Here is a 21,318-nt window from a genome sequence, read left to right as displayed (position 1 = left end):
TGCTCCAGAGTCACCAACCTCCTTATCATTCATTACATCAGTTTTCAGATCTATTTTAGACTGTAATGCAAGGAGTTTGTAATGAGGGATGGGAGGGTTGGAATGACCTTTAAGTTAGTTACTTACTCCCTTGGCACGCTATTAGTGTAAGACACATAAGATTCTTAGGGGACTTGACAGAGTAGATGCCAAGAGCTTTCATATTGAGGAAGAGTCAAGGACCAGGGGTCATAATCTCAAAGTAACAGGTCTCCCATTTAAGACAGAGATAAGGAGGAGTTTCTTCTCGTGGGGGGCAATGAATCTACAGAATTCTTTACCGCAGAGGGCTGTAGAGGCTGGCTCGTTAAGTATGTTCAAGGCTGAGACAGACAGATTTTTAATCAGTAAGGTAATCTAGGTTATGGGGATAAGGTGGGAAAGTGGAGTTGAGGATCATTGCATCAAATCAGAAATGATCTCACTGAATGGCAGAGCAGACTCGATGAACCAAATAGCCTACTTCTGCTCCTATGTCTTATGGGAATGGAAATACTGAACAGATAATCAGTGACTGCAAATGGAAGAGATACACCTACAATCCAACCCCTACACAACTCAAGTCCTCAACCAGTACAACCAAGAAACTTTGATTTTCGAGAACTTGTTTTCTAAAATGCACATTAGTTTTATTTCTCTCTTCTCCTTCCCCAAGCTAATGATAAAATTGGAATATAATTTTTCAGAAAAGAGGGTGCAAGTTAGAAAATCCTTCCACAGAACCTGATTCTGTCACAGAATCTGCTGGAGAGCTGACCGTGGATATCATCAGCACAGATGCTGCCTGCGTGGATATGGGTGCAATGAAAGACCAATACAGAGAGTGGCTCCCAACCCACAGTAGGTGGCCTGGCTGATTTTTTTGGCTTTTATTATATGGAATTCATTCAAAAATGGCCAAGAGCAAATCTTGCTGAGATGTCCTCAATTTCTTTTTATTCATTTGTAGGACATGAGCATCGCTGGCTGGCCAGCATTTGCTGCCCATCCTTAGTTGCCCTTGAATGCAGTGGCTTGCTAGGCTATTTCAGAGGGCAGTTGAGAGTCAACCAGATTGCTGTGGCTCTGGAGTCACATGTAGGCCAGATAAGGGTGGCAGATTTCCTTCCCTAAAGGCATTAGTAAACCAGATCTGTTTTTCTGACAATCAACAATGGTTTCATGGTCATCAGTAGATTCTTAATTCCAGATTTTCTTGTTGAATTCAAATTCCACCAGCTGTGATGGCGGGATTTGAACTCAGGTCGCCAGGACAGTAGCTGAGTTTCTGGATTAATAGTCTAGCGATAACAGCACTCGGTCATTGCCTCCCCAAATTACTTACCTTGTGCTGCAGCTGGATGCTTCCCTGAAAGTGGAAAGCCTCCACGAAGCTTATCTACTGTCCTTGATTGGACAGGAACCCCATCTCCATGCTAAGGACTTGTCCACCTGAAAGTCTTAACTTGACTTAGATTCCCCACTGTCGGTGGGTTTCTCAGCCAAAAGCAAATCCAGCTCCTGCTTCCCACCTCATTGGTGAAAACTCAGCCCCAAGCGTTTGATTTCTTAAGCATGTTGGACAGCCAGCAAATAAAATGCTCAATTGCTGTCACTCCAAACATCCAAAGTGTTACCCCTGTGCAGATACTTGTCTGCATTCAGGTGCAGGATGACAGTGTGAATCTCTTCCAAACCAGGTCCAGCACAGCCAAGAGCAGCTGGAAACCACAGTTCCCCTTATTCGGCCTCTTGGCTTTACACGGTACATTTCAAAGAAGTATTACTCCAAGCTTAACCGCATTCTGGCACAGTTAATCCACCAGCGACCTCAGCATTTGATGCAGGGAAATAAACACACGGTGGCAGAGCGGTTAGCATTGCTGCCTTACAGCACTAGGGACCTGGATTCAATTCCCAGCTTGGGTCACTGTCTGTGTGGAGTCTGCAATGTTCTCCCTGGGTCTGTGTGGGTTTCCTCCCACAGTCCGAAAGACGTGCTGGTTAGGTGCATTGGCCATGCTTAATTCTCCTTCAGTGTATCCCAAACAAACACCAGAGTGTGGTGACTAGGGGATTTTCACATTAACTTCATTGCAGTGTTAATACAAGCCTACTTGTGACACTAATAACTAAACACTGGAAAATGCACCAGAAATCAACGGGTCTGGGATACCTGGGTGCAGATTTATGCTTTATCAGAGTAGTGGGGTTTTGGAGTCTGAGGCAATTGGAACTCTAGTTTAAAGCCACAAAGCAGTTAGGTCTCTACCTTTGAATGTACGTATATACCTTTGTTAGTATTTCCTGCCATCTGTAAAGCGGGGAACAAATTTCAACATCAGTGCTGATGATATGCCCGGATAGTTATCCACCAGATTCTGTGACAGAATCTCTGCACCAAAGTCCAGGGTCAGACGGCCAACTATTTGTTTCTCTGTGAGGGTAACAGCCAGGGACTCTGATTGAGCAGCAAGTAAAGTGAAACAGGTGTTCCCAAGTTCCCAGCTGGGATAGCCAGTTTCCTTTGATCAAAAAACGTGTTGCCGCAAGTGGAGTTTCCAATTACATTTTAATTTAATACCGCTGCACTTCAGTGGATCAAATGTGACCGTCAAACTTATCCTGGCTCATGAATAGAAATAATTACACACATTTTGGCATTTACCGTTTTTACACGTGCTCTCTCTTCAATCGAGTCTCTCTTCTCCACTTTGTTCCATTTCCACTCTGCTTCCATTTTCTCAATCAAAAGTCTTTCCTGCTCAATTTCCCTCTGAAGACTAGAAGTCTCTGGCTGATGCTCACAAACTAAAGCTGAGAGAGCAAATATATGTTGCTATGGATGGAGGTTGGTGGCAGCAAGCGAGGGAGAAAGAAGATAGTCTTTACAGGGGTTGTCATCAAAAGGGGCTTATTTATTGCTTTCAAGCTGGTGCCCACTGTTGAGAAATGTTGTGCTGTATGGTGGAGTGGAATTTCATGCTGATCTCTGGACAGTATTAAATTTTTACTACCACACTGGGGAAGGTGATTTTCATGCAACCAACTGCCAGGAAATGGGGGAGCAGAAGAAGCCAAAAGACTAACATTTAAAGTCACACCCACTTGTTGCTTGGAGTTCACCCCATAAAATTGCTAAGTGGGCCTCAAAACTGGCGGACAGTCTTTCTGCTTGAAGCAGCTACGCGGAGGGTTGCCAATTCTGGAGGTTTCATAGAACATAACAGCGCAGAACAGGCCCTTCGGCCCATGATGTTGCGCCGACCAGTTACAAAAACAATGACCCACTAGCCTATACCAATCCCTTTTCGTCCATAAACCTATCCATAGATCTCTTAAACGCCCCCAAACTAGGCGCATTTACAACTGCAGCAGGCAGGGCATTCCAATCCCTCACCACCCGCTGAGTAAAGAACCTACCCCTGACATCCGTCCTGTAGCTACCCCCCCTTAATTTAAAGCCATGCCCCCTCGTGCTAGCTTTCTCCATCCAAGGAAAAAGGCTATCACTATCCACCCTATCTAAACCTCTAATCATCTTATATGTTTCAATAAGATCCCCTCTTAGCCGCCTTCTTTCCAACGAAAACAACCCTAAATCCCTCAGTCTCTCCTCAGAGGACCTCCCCACCATACCAGGCAACATCCTAGTGAACCTCCTCTGCACCCTCTCCAAAGCCTCCACATCCTTCTTGTAATGTGGGGACCAGAACTGCACACAGTACTCCAAGTGCGGCCGCACCAGAGTAGTGTACAGTTGCAACGTTACGCTGCGACTCCTAAATTCAATCCCCCTACCAATAAACGCCAAGACACCGTACGCCTTCTTAACAACCTTATCTACTTGATTCCCAACTTTCAGGGATCTATGTACACATACACCTAGATCCCTCTGTTCATCCACACTATTCAAAGTCCTCCCGTTAGCCCTATACTCGACACATCTGTTGCTCCTACCAAAGTGAATTACCTCACACTTCTCCGCATTAAATTCCATCCGCCACCTCTCGGCCCAGCTCTGCAACCTATCTAAGTCTCCCTGCAGACTATGACACCCTTCCTCACAATCTACCACACCTCCGACTTTGGTGTCATCAGCAAATTTACTAATCCACCCAACTATACCCTCATCCAGATCATTAATAAAGATTACAAACAGTGGCCCCAAAACAGATCCCTGAGGCACACCACTCGTAACCGAACTCCATGATGAATATTTACCATCAACCACCACCCTCTGTCTCCTATCTGATAGCCAATTCCTGATCCAACTTCCTAGATTACCCACAATCCCATACATCTGCATTTTCTGCAGAAGCCTACCATGGTGAACCTTATCGAACGCCTTACTAAAATCCATATATACCACGTCAACTGCCTTGCCCCCATCCACCTCTTTGGTCACCTTCTCAAAAAACTCAATAAGGTTAGTAAGGCACGACCTACCCGCTACAAAACCATGCTGACTATTTCTAATCAATTCATTACACTCCAAATAACTATAAATCCTATCCCTAATAATTTTTTCTAAAACCTTGCCCACAACAGAAGTAAGACTCACCGGTCTATAATTCCCGGCAAAGTCTCTGTTCCCCTTCTTAAACAATGGGACAACATTCGCTATCCTCCAATCCTCCGGGACTACACCAGAGACCAATGACGACCTGAAGATCAGAGCCAGAGGCTCTGCAATCACCTCTCTAGCCTCCCAGAGAATCCTAGGGTAGATCCCATCCGGACCAGGGGACTTATCTATTTTCAGCCCCTCAAGAATATCCAGCACATCCCCCTTATCAACCGTAATACTGTCTATTTTACACCCCTGCAACCCAGTGTCCTCCTCAGCTATATTCATGTCCCCCTGCATGAACACCGAAGAGAAATATTGGTTCAATGCTTCTCCAATCTCCTCCGGTTCCACACACAACTTCCCTCTGCTGTCTGTAACTGGCCCTAATCTTGCCCTGACCAACCTTCTGTTCCTGACATACCTATAGAACGCCTTAGGATTCTCCTTAATCCTATCAGCCAAAGTCTTCTCATGTCCTCTTTTAGCCCTTCTTAACTCCCTCTTCAACTCCCTCCTAGCCAATCTAAAGCTTTCTAGTGCACTACCTGAGCCCTCAAATCTCATCCGAACATAAGCCTCCTTTTTCTTTTTAACCATCGACTCAACTCTTTTAGTGCACCACGGTTCCCTAGATCTACCAATTCCTCCATGCCTGACAGGGACATACCTATCAAGGACTCGCAGTAGCTGCTCCTTGAAAAAACTCCACATTTCGGACGTTCCCAGTCCCTGTAATCTCCTAGTCCAATCTATGCTTCCTAATTCACTCCTAATAGCCTCATAATTACCCTTACCCCAGCTAAAACTACTGACCCGAGGTTCATGCCTATCCCTTCCCATCACTAAGGTGAACGTAACCGAATTGTGGTCACTATCACCAAAATGCACACCAACTTCCAAGTCTAGCACCTGGTCTGGCTCATTTCCCAGCACCAAATCCAATATAGCCTCACCTCTAGTTGGCCTATCTACATACTGAGTCAAAAAACCTTCCTGCATGACCTTCTGCCTCAAGGTGCCCCATCCCCCACACTCTTGCTATTGGTAGCCCAACAACAGCAGGCAATAGAAGCAGTGGCATTGTCAATACACAAGTAACTCAGGGTAATGCCTTGGAACCTGGATTCGAATCTCACTGCAGCAAGTGATGAACTCAATTAAAAGGTCTGCTGATGACCCGAAAAATATTGTAGCGCAGCACAGTGGTTAGCACTGCTGTGTCTGCACAGACTTCCTCTGGGTGCTCCAGTTTCCTTCCACAGTCCAAAGATGTGTAGGTTAGGTGGACTGGTCATGCTAAATTGACTCTTAGTGTAAGGGGATTAGCAGGGTAATTACATGAGGTTATTAATATGGCCTGGGCAGAATTGTTGTTGGTGCAGGCTTGATGGGCCAAATGGCCTCCTTCTTTTGCACAGGGTTTCTATGATTCATTGCAGATTAAAGTTCTCAGAATAGTGGGGTTTTGGAATCCGAGACAACTGGAACTCTAATTTGAAGCCACGAAGCAGTTAGGTCTCTATCTTTGAACGTATGTATATATTTTTGATAATATTTCCTTTGCCTTGAATCTAGAGTCCAATACATGTGCTGGTTAGGTGCATTGGGCCATGTTAAATTTTCCCTCAGCGTACCTGAACAGGTGCTGGAGTGTGGCGACTAGGAGAATTTCACAGTAACTTCATTGCAGTGTTAACGTAAGCCTTACTTCTGACTAATAAATAAAACTTTAAAAGAAATAAGTTCTGCGAAGAGTTTATACAACCAAACGTACAATTCAACAGTTTAACCTGAACCTTTTAAAACAATCTGCTGAGGCAGAGTTGAGTGATGCACTAATTCTTATGGCATTTGCCATTTACCACGTAGTTCCCAGTTGGTTCAAAGCTGCCAAAACAAGGCGACGTCTTGCAGTCTAGTCAAGATCCCAGTAATTGGGAATCCACACAAAATAACCACCAGAACGACAAACAAAGGATTAAGAAGCGTCACGTTTAATAACTTGATTATAGGAATCCAATGATTTTAGTCTGTAACTGGGCTGAAACACGACTGAAAGATTAGACATTTAAGGTTGCGTGCTTGAATAAGCTCTCTTATTTTATCAATTGGTACTTTATATCTGGAGGAAACATCACTGAAATGGATGTGCAGCAAGTCAGAATAACATGTCTGCCGAACAAAAATATCCTAAACGAGATCAGCACGGAGCAAAAACCTGGTGGCGCTGACTGGAGACAAAAGCCAATAAAGTCAAACCCAGCCTAATAAATGCCTGGTTCACCCTCTGCTACGTGTTGTATCAGCTTGGTGAAAATCTAACCCCATCATCCAGAGAGGAGGATATCAGTGATGCTAACTGATTGAGCGCATGCTGGAGACCACCAGAGTGTGTTAAATTTATGATAGACATGTAGGAACCTCAGTCCAAAAGCTTGATACCCACAATTTGTGCCATCATATTTTTCCTTTCTTGAATGGATTGGTTCCGTCCTTCATGCCCGATCAAAATTCCACTGCGTTAAGGTTACTTTTTGCAGACTTTAGCACTCCTTACCAGTTGGCTAATTTTAGGTCACTCCTCCTGCCTCAGTGTCCCAAGTCGAATATGCGACATGGGGGCGGCATGGTGGCACAGTGGCTAACACCGCTGCCTCACAGTGCAAGGGACCCGGATTCAATTCTGGCCTTGGGTGACTGTCTGTGTGGAGTTTGCATGTTCTCCCAGTGTTTCCCCAGGGTGCTCCGATTTCCTCCCACAGTCCAAAGATGTGCAAGTTAGGTTGATTGGCCACACTTACCCCTTAGTGTCAGGGGAATTAGAAGAGCAAATGCAGGGGTTATACGGGTAGGGGCTGGGTGAGATTGTCGTCGGTGCAGGCTCGATTCTATGGCCACCATAAATGTGCAGACTCACTGCAAATTAAGCTAAAGCGAGATCAATGAAAAAAAAAATCAAAACAGCCCCTCAATGATACTGAAAAGACCACGTTCTCAAAGAAAGAGAGCGAGAGTCTGATAAACCTTCTGCTGTTTACTTTCGTACACGCCTTGGGAGAAGGTTGTGGTAGACATTTGTGAGACTGTTAAGATGGTAACGCAAGATGATTGGTGGGAAAGCATTCTGTGATTAGTTCTAAAAACTAAACATGGATCATTGTGAAGTGTTCTAAACTGTCTCAAATTTCCAAGAACCAATTGAAAAGGTCCTGACAATTTGTTTTCTTCTACAGCCACATGTGAAGTGTTCTATATATAAAATATTTACTATATTAATGCAAGTTTACGAAGGCAATGTTCTAAATCAAGTTAACTGCATAGGAATTATTCACATCAATAAGCAATGTGTTTGGCTTTCCTCTCACGAGATTGACAGATACTCTTACAATGACAATATCCACAGAGGGTGAGATATTCATCAGTGTTCAATAGCCATCAATACATGACAATGATGTAATTCATGTTATTGTTTACACTTGTGGGAGAGTCTAGGACCAGATGCATAATCTCAGGATAAAGCATTGCCCATTTAAGACAAAGAAAGAGGAGGAGGAATTTCTTTGCTCAGAGGGAAGTGGATTTGTGGAATTCTTTACCGCACAGAGCCGTAGAGACTGGGTCATTAAGTATATTCAAGGCTGAGATAGACATTTTTAATCAATAAAGGCATCGAGAGTTATGGGGGATAAGGCAGGGAAGTGGAGTTGAGAATTATCATCTCAGATCGGTCATGATCTCACTGAATGGCAGAGTAGACTCGAGGGGCCGAGTGGCCTACTTCTGTCTCTATGTCTCATGGTTTTATATTATGAAGGAAATGGCACTGTGTTACTGACAGCAACACAGAGTGCTCCATCTCCCACATAAATTAAAGAGACATCCTTTGATAATCCCACGTGACACACTGAAATCCCTGGCTCAACAACAGAAAAATTATGAGGAAACAGAAGATGTAATTGTACCAAGCCATGATAAAAGTCAGTGGTTAGGCTTCAGCTATTGCATGCAATTCTGGGGCACTACATTTTGGGAAAGATGTCAAGACCTTAGCGGGGGGGGAAGAGAGAGAGAGAGAGAAAAAGAGAGAGAGAGAGAGAAAAAGAGAGAGAGAGAGAGAGCGCAAGCGAGACAGATTGCAAGAGTGTGGAGGATATTTACTGAGGTGATGCTAGGGATGAGTGACTCCAGATATGAAACTGGAGAAGCAGAAATTGGTCTCCTTTTGGCACACTGGGGCTTGCAGGAAGATTTAATAGAGGTACTCAAAATTAAGTGAGGTTCTGCTGGAATACATAATGTGAAACTGTCTCCACTAGCCAGAGAGCCAGTAAAAAAAGGACACCGATTTAAGGCAATTAGCAAAAGAGCCAGAGGGGAGATGAGTTTTTAAGCACTGAGTCATTACGATCTGGAATGGACTGCCTGAACGGGTGATGGAAGCAGATTCACTAATAACTTTCCAAATGAAAATTGGATAAACAAAGATGAAAAGGAAAACATTAAGGGATACGCGGAAAGAGTGGAGACCACTTAGGCAAATCCCTCAAAAGCTGACACAGGCACGAATGGACAAATGGCCTTCTTCTGTGCTGTAGCATCGTGAGATAATAACTTCACAGAATCCCTACAGTGCAGAAAGAGGCCATTCAGCTCATTGAGTTTGCACCGACTCTCCAACAGAACATCTTTCCCAGGCCCAACCCCCATTCCTGTAATCCCACACAGTTACCCTGTTAATCCCCCTAATCTATACATTCTGGTACACAAAGGGGCAAATTTAGCATGGCCAAATCACCAAACCTGCACATCTCTGGACACCAAGGGGCAATTTACCATGACCAATTCACCTAACCTGCACACCTTTGGACTGTGAGAGGAAACCAGAGCACCTGGAGGAAATCCACGCACACACAGGGTAAAGATGCAAAGTCCACACAGCCAGTCACCCAAGGAGGCTGGAATTGAACCTTGGTCCTTGCTGCTGGAGGCAGCAGTGCTAACCACTGTGCCACCACACTGCCCTCTTTAGACAGCTCAGGTCACTGAATTTTGGATTGACACAAACCATGCCCCACGAATCAGGAATCAAGCGTGATCGAATTTTACTGGGCAACATCTGAATCTCAAGACTGTTTACATTCCCATCAACATCAGGGCATCTGCATCCATTCTTTCTGGCTGTATCACTGCTTGGTATGGCTCCTGCTCTGCCTAAGACCGCAAGGAACTACAAAAGATCATGAATGTAGCCCAATCCATCACACAAACCAGCCTCCCAACCACTGACTGTCTACACTTCCCGCTGCCTCGGCAAAGCAGCCAGCATAATTAAGGACCACACGCACCCTGGACATTCTCTCTTCCATCGGGAAAAAGGTACAAAAATCTGAGATCGCCTACCAATTGACTCAAGAACAGCTTCTTCCCCGCTGCTGTCAGACTTTTGAATGGACTTTCCTTGCATTAAGTTGATCTTTCTCTACACCCTAGCTAAGACTGTAACACTACATTCTGCACTGCTCATTTTCTTCTCTATGAACAGTATGATTTGTCTGTTGAGAGCAACACTTTTTCACTGTATGTTAACACACGTGACAATAATAAATCAAAATAAATCAAAATCATTGATAACTCCATAGCTGATCGTTGGGCCAATTGGGGTTTCTTTTAAAAACCTCAATTTTAAATACTTTGACCCATTCTTAACCTTTCTGACCACACTTTCAGCCTCCTCCCTCAAAAAAAAACTCTTCCTTCCTATTTCCTGCTTGGTTTTGTTGTCTTGCTGGTAAAACATCTTGAGATATTTAATTATACAAAAGTATTCATAAGCTAATGGTAGCAAAAAGATAATGAGATCAGTAACACAATGTACATCCTGTGGGATAGCACAGATCCATGTCAGTCTAGGCAGGAATACATTCTCTCTCAATTCATCAATGCATTTGCAAAGTGAACAGATCCCTGTTGATTGAACTCCACAAGATCTCACACAGAGCATGCTCTGATAGAGCCCATGTACAGTATGGTGTTCAGGTCTGGGGTCTGTATCTCAAGAAGCATATAAATGGACCTGGAATGGCAGAGGGGAATGTGGGGGCACAGTACAGATGCACACGAATAAGGCCTGGGTTAAAAAGGGATTAGATAGATCATGGGAGGTTGGTTGCACAGACTAGCCCTATGTTCTTGAGTATCGGAAAGTCTAGAAGTGATCTACTGGGAGTGTTCAAAATGATTAGAGGATTCCATAGCGTAGATAGAGAGGAACTATTTCCTCTAATGGGGTTATCCAAAACAAGGAATCATAATCTAAAATGACTCAGGAGGGGTAGTGATAGGAAGGGCTGTGTAAATCTGGAACTCTCTCCCCCAACAAGCCGTTGAGGATGAGTGTCGTTTGAAAATATTTTAGACAAGGAAATTAGAAGTTACGGAACCAAGCCAGTAGATGGACTTAAGATAGTGATTAGCCATGATCTAATCAAATGGCAAACAGGCTAGAGGGGCCTGTTTAAAAAAAAGTTCCAGGTTCAACAACAGATTGAAAGCATCCTGCTCAAGTCTATCTGATTAACTTTCCCAACATTAAGTGTCGCTTTCTTTTCCAAAGGATTCTTGGAGTGTGTGGAAACAATATCTGAGTTGTTTTAAACATAGAAGATGGAGCAAGAGGAGGCCATTTGGCCTTTCAAGCCTGCTCCACCATTCATTATGGTCATGGCAGATAGTCCCAACTCAACTGCCTAATCCTGTTTTCTCCCCATAACCTTTGATCCCATTCGCCCCAAGTGCTATATCTAGCCGCCTCTTGGATACATTCAACGTTACGACATCAACTACTTTCTGTGGTAATGAAATAGAAAAATATCTTATAGGAAGAGGAGAAGTTGCCTACACCCAACGGGGATATATTTCGATGTTCTGTACCTGATAGAGTTTGATGATGTGTGGGTGATCCAGAAGTTTCATGATCTGCACCTCTCTGTAGATCTTCTCCAAGTTCACAGCGTCCAGTTGAGACTTGTCGATGATTTTTATTGCAACCTGGTGCCCCAATTTGAAAGAGAAAAAGGAAAATGTGAAACATGCAAAAGATTCTCCTGCTGTGTCACAAATCTGCAAAAATGCTGCCATCACTTTCACACTCATACAAAACAAAATTCTGGATACAATAAAAATTGGCACAAATCACACAGTTCATCAGCAGGTTTGCTTTAAATTTTTATCAACTTTAAAAAGGGAAGTCAGAAAGTGCTGGAAGCAGAGGAAGTTGGTCGGATTTCGATAAGGGTTAGGCAGGCCAGCTAGCTGCTTTAACTGTGACCTTTCATCAGAACTCACACTGCGGTTGGCACAGTGGCACCGTGGTTAGAAGTGCTGCTTCACAGCATCAGGTACTCAGGTTCGATCCCTGGCTTGGTTCACTGTCTGTGGAGTTTGTATGTTCTCCCCATGTCTGCATGGGCTTCTGCCGGGTGGTCTGGTTTCCTCCCACATTCTGAAAGATGTGCTGGTTAGGTGCATTGACCTGAACAAGTGCTGGACTGTGGTGACTAGGGAAATTTCACAGTAACTTCATTGCAGCATTCATGTGAGCCTTACTTGTGACACTAAAATAATCTTAAAAAGATTAGTTAAGGTTTAAGTAAAGTAGAGTTAAAGTTTATCAGTGCCCATCTAATCAGATTGAAGGCATCTTGCTCAAGTCTATCTACTGCTGAACCTGGAACATTGTTTTAAACAGGTCCCTCTAGCCTGTTTGCCATTTGGTTAGATCATGGCTATCTTAATTCCATCCACTGGCTTGGTTCTGTAACTTCTAATTTCCTTAACGAAAATGTTTCAAATGTCACTCATCCTCAAGTAAGTTACTATGAAATTCCCTTAGTCATCACACCCTGGCGTTTGTTCGGGTCAATACACCTAACCAGCATGTCTGTTAGAATGTGGAAGGAAATCAGAGCACCTGGAGGAAACCCACGCAGACAACATGCAGACTCTGTACAGACAGTGAGCTAAGCCAGGAATCGAACCTGGGTCCCTGGCGCTGTGAAGCAGCTGTGCTAACCACCGTGCTATCATGCCGCCCTCTCTCTCTTTTCCAGATGGCCACTACCCTGTTAAGCATTCCCTGCCATTTGCCATTTTTTATTTCAGATTTCTAACATTCACGGGCTCCTTTTTGTTGCTGCTCGAAAGGGAACATTTCTTTCAGACTCTTTTCTCCCCCAGTCTGTGCCATTTACTGACAATTCACAAGACATGAGCAAGATCAATGCAACTCAAATGCTTTATGTAAGCCAGCTGTGGAGGCTGGAACTGCTGGAGATCTGCTCAGCACTCACTGGTACAGTGTTAGGACACACACTGGTACAGTTAATGAACAGGTCTGAATCATTTATCAGCTCAAATTTTCAATAATATACCAAAGTGCAGATCATTTTGGAAGGCCAGAGCAGAACAGAAGACAATGATGAAAGGCCATTTACTCCAAGTTGCATAACTGGGGAAAGGCAAGTCCAAATATTTTTTTTAAAGCATAGCTTTAATTAGTTGCCAGGCCCTTTCTCTGATGCTTTACAAAGTGAGTGACACAAGTAATTCTTGCAACAAAAATAAGAGTGTAGTGGAGGGGCAACTCTGCAAAAAGAAATCTATATGAAAATGACCCATCACAGTGTAAATAGACTGAGGCAAACACTCATTAGTGAAGCCAGAAATGTTATGGATAGTGCCAGTAATCTAAGCACACCTCTCCTGCTGGATTACTTTTAGAGGATTTTGCAAATAAGAATTAAGTACGAGTCTTGAACTGGAGCAACTCTGCTGTATGGAATGTGCAATGACATCATTCGGAGTCCATTTTCCCTCTCATGGTTCCCATCTGTATTCACTAGTGAAGTAATCTCCATAAAATATGAACCACATTTCACGAACATGATGTTGCCATGTGCGCTCCCAGCAGGCTTGCCAGGCAGGTTGAATAATGAGCGCTGGGCACGAAACTCACATCTCATCCAACACCGTTACCTCTTTCACACTCCTGCGCCAGGCAATCCCTCTCACACTCAAGCAACAATGTTATCAGGTGAGTGGAGAGGTAGGTTTCACAAACACGGCATATATAGACAAAGACTCAACTGCAAGATAATTGTGTCTTTGTCTATATACGCCATGTTTGTGAAACCTACCTCTCCTCTCCCCTCCCCTGATGAGAGAGCAGGGCTCCGAAAGCTCATGATTCCAAATAAACCTGTTGGACTTTAACCTGGCATTGTGGGAACTTCTCACTGTGCCCACCCCAGTATCTCTACATCAACAATATTACTGTGCTCTCTCTCACACCGAATGCAGACATCTCCTGGTGTCTGAGTGCTGATCACAAGAGTGAGGGTCACTCTAGGCACTATGAGCAGCAACAAGGTAAATGAATGGAAACTTTTCCCGGTGGGTGACTGCAATGGAAATCATGTTCTTAAAAAAAAAGATGACTGGGTAAAATAAAAAGCATGAGAAAAATAGTCGGGGAGGCAAATTTAATCGAACTGCCTAAAGGGACAGTGTCCTAAAGGAGAGGGTCAGAGGTCAGAGAATTCGGGCTGTAATATTGCAGCCACGCTCAAATTCACGCTCTCGCCCATTCAGGCTCTTTTCTGGGAATGCAACCTCATTGAACTTCCCTCAAATCCTCCACAAATGCAATTTACAATGCAGTCACTACAGGAATTCCCATTCGTAAAAAGCAGTTTCTGACTGCGAAACACTAACACAAACTCAACACCAGCAATCAGGGAAGCCCACAGTCAGGGAAGGAAAACAACCAGGGCCAACGAATGACATCATTCAGTTCAAGATAAGCACCTGACTTATCTACAAAACGGAATGTTTTAATATCTCTACCAAAACCATTCATTTTCAATCAATTCCCACAATGGGTGGTTTCTAGAATGGATGGAAGACTGAAAGCTCAGCCCATTGATGTGGCACCATACAAGTGCCACAAGTGCCACATCAATGAAAGAGAAAGAAGGCCGCTCATGACCACTGGATGTTCCAAAGTGCTTTATACAGCCAATGATTTGAACTGTAGTCACTGTTGTAATGTGAGATATGTATCAGCCACTTTGCAGTCAGCAAACTCCCCTAAAACAGCAATGTGACAACAACTAGATAGGATATATACGGACCAGGACACCAGGGTAGACACTCCTGCCCTTTCTCGAAATAGTTCCAAGGGATCTTTTACATCCACTTGAGAGAGCTGATGGTACCTCAATATTACATGTCATAGAGTAGAATCTTAGGAATCCGTATAGTGCAGAAGGGAGCCACAAGACCAGAAGGGATAGGAGCAGAATTAGGCCTCACGGCCCATCGAGTCAGCTCTGCCATTCAAGCACAGCTGTTTTTCTCCCCTCATCCGCATAACCCCTAATCCCCTTGTCAATCAAGAACCTACCTATCTCTGTCTTAAAGACACTCAATGACCTGGCCTCCACAGCCTCCTGCGACAAAGTGCTACAGATTCACCACTCTCTGGCTGAAGAAATTGTTCACCTCTGTTTTAAAAGGAATGTCCCTTTAGCCGATGGTTGTGCCCTTTGCCCATTGAGCCTGTACCAACAATAATCCCACCCAGGGCCCTATCCCCATTACCCCACATATTTACCTTGCTAATCCCAAGGGGCAATTTAGTATGGCCAATCAACCTAACCCACACATCTTTGGGAGGAAACAGGAGCACATGGAGGATACCCATGCAGACATGGGACGGAACATGCAAACCGCACACAGTCACCCGAGGCTGGAATTGAACCTGTGTTCCTGGCTCTGTGAGGTAGCAGTGCTAACATTGTGCCACCGTATTGCCCTCTCATCTGAAAGACAGACCCCTGATAGTGTAGCACTCTCACAGTGCTGTACTGAAGTGTCAGCATAGATTTTTATGCTCAAATTCTGAACAGGAACTTGAGCCCACAACCTTCTGACTCAGAGGCAAGAGAGTGTGACACAGCTGTCACTTGTAAAATATTAATTAATTGAAAATATTTTTAATTAAATTGAACCCTTTACTTTGAAGCAACAGAATTCCTGTCAAAATATTTGGCCGCTCCTTTTGAGCTCTGAGCTAAGGTGGCTGGCATTCTGTATTAGCCATGGTGACTACATATTTTCATCATGGAATCTTGCATACTGGCTGCACTCAGAACTTTCCGGTGTCCTACAGAGTAACACAGTTGGCTTCTACACAATACAAATACACTGCATGGAAAAAAGGATTTGTTAATATCTGGGACAGGAATCGGCTAAGGGAAGATAACTGGCATCTCCAATTTGAAGTATTCAGCTTTCACGTCAACAGCCCTGGAATCACTTGGAGCAGCATTAACAAGAAAACCTGCACTCTCCATTCACTAGACTTTACAAGAATCATACAGTATGGAAAGGTGGCTATTTGGCCCATCATTCCTATGCTAGCTCTTTGAAAGCTGTTCAATTAAGATTCGTGATTCATCTCAAGAGAGGCACTATACAGAATGGAGAGGACATTAATGAGCATATATTGAGAACTCTGCGAAGGAAGTTCGTGTTTCTTTGCGACTTAATTAGCCTCAACGCGAGATTTAAGTTCCATTTTCACTATGGCCAGAATTTTACCCCCCCCTTACAGGAATCGGAGTGGACGAGGGGCGGAAACGTGGAAAGGTCCGTTGACCTCAGGCAGGATTTTACAGTTTTGGGATGACTGAGGCCATGAAATCCCGCCTATACGTAAGTAAAACGTTTTGAACTATGTTGGGTGGAGAAGGTGATAGAAGGGACGGAAGAAGGCAGAACAAGGGGACACAAGATTAAAATTAGAGCTAAGTCATTCAGGGCTGAATGGCCTACTCCTGTCCCTACAAATCCTTAGTACGGTTGTGGTATTTAGGTAGGCAACATTGTCAGCCATCCGGGGTCAGAAATATCCCAAACAGTCAAGGAATAAATCAACAGTTGGGCTGTTTTTGACTGATGGAGGAATCATGCCTAAGGCACTGGATCAGCATAATATTGAGGTGGCCTGTGACCCTGGTTTCAAACTATTCTGTTCATTAGTTTTGATGGAAGTTTATTGATCTGTACATTTTAACTGTTTCCTTCTCCATGTATACTGCCAACCTGCTGAGCCTCTACAATCTTTTTTTCTCATTTTCATTTCAGATTTCCAGCATCCACAGTATCTAGCTTTGCTCTTAGAAACACAGATAATAGAATCAAGAGTAGGCCATTCAGCCCTTCAGACCTGCTCCGCCATTCATTTTGACCATGGCTGATCATCATATTCATTATCCTGATCCTATCTCCCCCTCCCTGCAATATCCTTTGATCCGTTTAGCCCCAAAAGCTATATCTAATTTCTTCTTGAAATCATACGAAGTTTTGGCCTCGACTACTTTCTGCGTTAGTGAATTCCATACATTCACCACCCTCTGGGTGAAGGAATTTCTCCTCATCTCAGTCCCAAAAGGTTTACCTTTTATCCTCAAACTATGACCCCTAGTTCTGGACTCCCCCACCATCAGAAACACTCTTTACTGAACCTACCCTGTCTAATCCTGTGAGAATTTTGTAAGTCTCTATGAGATTCTCTCGCACTCTTCTACAGTCCACTGAATATGACCCTAACCTCTTATCCGATTTTTGGGCTTCTTGAACCCACCCCACATCACAAGTTAGTCATACTTCCTGTCATGCAATGTTCCCCTCCAAGTCACACACTGTCCTGACTTGGAACAATATGACTGTGCCTTCACTGTCACTGGGGCAAAATCCTGAAGCTTCCTTCCTAACAGCACTGTGGGTGTATGTACACCACATGGACTGCTGCGGTTCAAGATGAAAAGGTGACAGGTAAGTTTAGCTGAGTCCACGACAAGATCAGCCATGATCTTACTGAATGGCAGAGCAGGCTCGAGGGGCCAGATGGCTTATTCCTGCTTCTAGTTCTTATGTCCTCATGGCAGCTCACCATCACCACCTTTTCCGGCCATTAGGCATGGGCAATAAATACTAGCCTAAACAGCAATGCCCACATCCTGTGAAAGAGTAAGAATATCTGTCTTGTATATTACATGGCTCAATGTTAAATTTTTTAAATTAATGCTCCAGTTACTATATAAAGGTCTTATATAAAGGCAGGTTGTTGCTTTCCAGAGACTGGCTGTTCAATACTTGCAACCTACTCTTTGGTTTCAGGGATTACTTCGAGGATCCAGTGGTCCCAGCAATGAGCTGCACTGAAGAGTACGGGCCTCGCTTTAAGCGAGGCTGGAAATTCCCATCCGAGATCAATGGATGTCTCTGTTTTCAGCTCCGAATAACAGAACTAAGATTCCGTGGTGGTAGAGTTCCAGCGTACATATCTCAGGCATTTCCTGTCCTTTAAAATGATGGGGAGGACTAGACCAGGAAACTGTTCTCCACCTCAACCTTGATCGGTTAGTGACTGGAAATCACTAGCTTGGGCGTTGATGTAGCATTCTGCAGTGTCAGTGAGCCCCTTTGACTGTTAGTTTAACAAATAAGCTCAGAATACATGGACAACATCGTCTCCTGAGGACCAATGGGCTGAATGGCCTCCTTCTGTGCTGTACTGTTCTATAATTCTATGTAAGAGCGAGGAATTTCAGAGCAACACTTTGGGTGGAATCTTCATGCCAGCAGGATTATCTGGTCCCGTTGTAGTGAAGGGAGATTTGTCTGGGTTCCAAACTTACCATCCTCACCTGCAGCAACAGGCAGCAAGGCGTGAACAGCCGTTAAGGTCACGGCCTACACCTCATTCATTACAACACAATTTTTATAGTCTCATCTTTCGGAGATTTTAACACTCTGGAGTTACGATAATCTAGATAGGAACACAGTGATTAGCACTGCTGCCTCACAGTGCTTGAGACCCAGTTTCTCTAACAGTGAGTTTGCACATTCTCCATGTGTCTGCGTGGGTTTCCTCCAGGTGCTCCAGTTTCCTCCCACACTCCAAAGATGTGCGGGTTGGGTTGATTGGCCATGCTAAATTTCCCCTTACTGTCAAGGGATTAGCAAGGTAAACACATGGGGTTATGGGAATAGGATCTGGGTGGGATTGTTGTTGGTACAGGTTCAATGGACTGAATGGCCTCTTTCTACACTGTGGGAATTCTTCACACACAAGGGAGACAAGTGCTGATAGATGGAGTAGAAGAGGCTCATGAGGATTCATCATCCAGCACAAACCAGCTGGACCAAATGGTCTGTTCCTGCACCTAATTCCAAGAAGTGTGAAAAGAACATAGTATATCTGTTTTTTAATATAAATGTACAGGCCAGTCCTGAGAATCTTACATGAAGATTTCTCAGTAATGTCGGCCTGCTGAGTCCAGTTACTGTAACACTTTAAATTTGTGCATTGCAAGTCAGCTGAATGATTCATTCTTGACACAATGTTAACTCTGCCAGACCTACAAATGTCATCAAACCTCAGTAACTGTGAGGACTAATCAGCGATTAGCAAGAACCGTGAGTCACCACTTGGTCAAGTCACGAGGTTTCAGCTAAAAGCCCTGAGCTACTGTAACTAACTTGCCCTGAGCAAAAGCCAGGAGGAGAAAACTCTAATTCTAACTGAACTAATTAGGTTCTAATTGAAGTTAAACATCAATCTGGCTTTCTACAATACCTTTTTTTAAAAAACCCAGTTCATTCAGGATGAAATGAGGCGCATTCTCTCTGGCGATGATATGCATCGGCAAAGCAGGGCTTGGAACAGATACAAGAAGAGCACTGCTGTCATTGGCACACTTTTGTTTGGTTAAGAACAATGCTGTGACACAGACCACATTGAATTATGTCGCTCATGTGTGGCCTTGTGATATGGGTCATCTGGGTCCCTTGCCAAAGAAAATATGATAATTAATTTTTTTTACATGAAGGCACATAACCCATTGCTCAGTTGGCAGCACTCTCAACTGGGACTCTGAAAAACTCAGGCTGCCACTCCCACTGCAGGTACTGAGGGAGTGCTGCACCACCAGAGATGCTGGCCGGAACTTTCCAGCCATTCACACTGGTGGTAACACCCAGCGCACCCTCCCCGCTGAGGCAAGGCGTGCATTCAATGGGAAACCTCGTTGACAATGGCGGGACCAGAAGATCCCATAGTGGCACAGTGGTTAGCACTGCTGCCTCATAGGGCCAGGGACCCGGGTTCCATTCTGGCCTCGGGTCACTGTGTGGAGTTTGCACATTCTCCCCGTGTCTGTGTGGGTTACCTCTGGGTGCTCCGGTTTTCCACAGACCAAAGATGAATGCATTAGATTGACTGGCCATGTTAAATTGCCCTTTGGTATCGGGGGATTAGCAAGGTAAATACATGGGGTTACGGGAATAGGGCCTGGGTGGGATTGCAGTTAGTGCAGACTCAAAGGGCCGAATAGCCTCCTTCTGCACCGTTGGGGTTGCATGAATCTGCCAATGGCAGGCTACTTCCTGCTGCCGAAAAACACATACAGAGTTATGGGGTGAGATCCCCCTCCCCCCCACCGCACCTCGCTATTTTTCAAATGAAACTTGAAATGGCCACCCCGTGTTATGTGTAGTTCAGTAAGTAGTTTTGAGTTTTATACAGCGAAGTGTTTATTAATTGCTCATAATTCTGTATTCATGTAGAGTCTAAGCTAGTACCAACTCCGTGCTTGCCCCTACACACATCTCTGTCCAGCCCGAGATTGTCAGGTGTTCCTCCAGTACACCACAATGTGGGCAACAGTGTGCCCACCCCCACATGAACCCTTTCTATGGCTGACTATTATACAATATCCATCACCCTTTCAGGTGGGCATGGAACACTGCTAATATATATAGTATTATTCCCATGAGAAAGGGGGCAGTTCCCCCCCATGTCCTGATCAATATTTATCTCCCACCCAACATCTCCAAAAGCAGATTACCTGGTCATTAATTTTTGATGGACCTGGATGTACATAAATAAGCCACTGTGTTTCTTCCATTGCAATGGTGAGGACATTTCAGAAGTACGTCATTGGCGGTCAAGTACTTTGGGCATCCTGAGATTGCGAAAATTGCTATATAAATGCAAATTCTCTCTTTTCACATTGACAATGAATGAGTTACCGGAATGTGCCTCTGGTTGAAGTAGCAATTACAGTGCTGAGGGCTCAGGGTGACTTTAAACAACCCAGAAAGATTCTGCACTCCCTCTCAAAATATTTTCTTCGGCACACAGCTTGGATTTTGACATGATTTCACTTCTCAATCCTTTTCCAATCTTCAGCATCATTACCTTTGTAGCTTTTAAACTAAAACAGCAAGCTGATACAATGTCAAAATCTCAAGGGCAATGAGGGAGGGGCAATAAATGCTGAGCTTTCCAGCAATTCCCACAACGCCACAAACGAATATAAATTAAAGGAAGAACGCTGCGTCGGGATGGTCGGAAACAGAGTTGGTGTGAAAATCCAATACACAGTTTGATCCCAGCCTTAGAGGAGATCATGCAGGGGGTCACAAGGAAAGAAAAGGAAACTGCTTCCTGATGTGGTGTGAAAATCTGTCTTGGGTTTTAATTTTGGAAACACTGCATTAAGTGAAATGCTGCAGCATGGAAACAGACATTCGACCCTCTTGGTTAAGGAGGAGGAACAGTCCCCAACATATCTCCTGCTGAGGCCAGCCGCTGAGGC

General features: G+C 44.2%; 1 protein-coding gene across 1 annotated transcript in view; it reads right to left on the bottom strand.

The window, feature by feature from the left end:
* sik2a (salt-inducible kinase 2a) overlaps positions 1-21,318 on the bottom strand; it is a 154,550-nt gene that overhangs the window by 104,004 nt on the left and 29,228 nt on the right. The window contains exon 2 of the mRNA XM_080214875.1: positions 11,522-11,638. Coding sequence (XP_080071001.1) covers positions 11,522-11,638 — 117 coding nt within the window. The remainder of the gene's footprint in view (positions 1-11,521; positions 11,639-21,318) is intronic.

Source organism: Carcharhinus amblyrhynchos, chromosome 29 (genome assembly GCF_965287045.1).
Source record: "Carcharhinus amblyrhynchos chromosome 29, sCarAmb.v2.hapA, whole genome shotgun sequence".
Taxonomy (NCBI): domain Eukaryota; kingdom Metazoa; phylum Chordata; class Chondrichthyes; order Carcharhiniformes; family Carcharhinidae; genus Carcharhinus; species Carcharhinus amblyrhynchos.
Note: the sequence above shows the minus strand (reverse complement) of the source record. Positions and strands in the feature narration are given on the sequence as shown.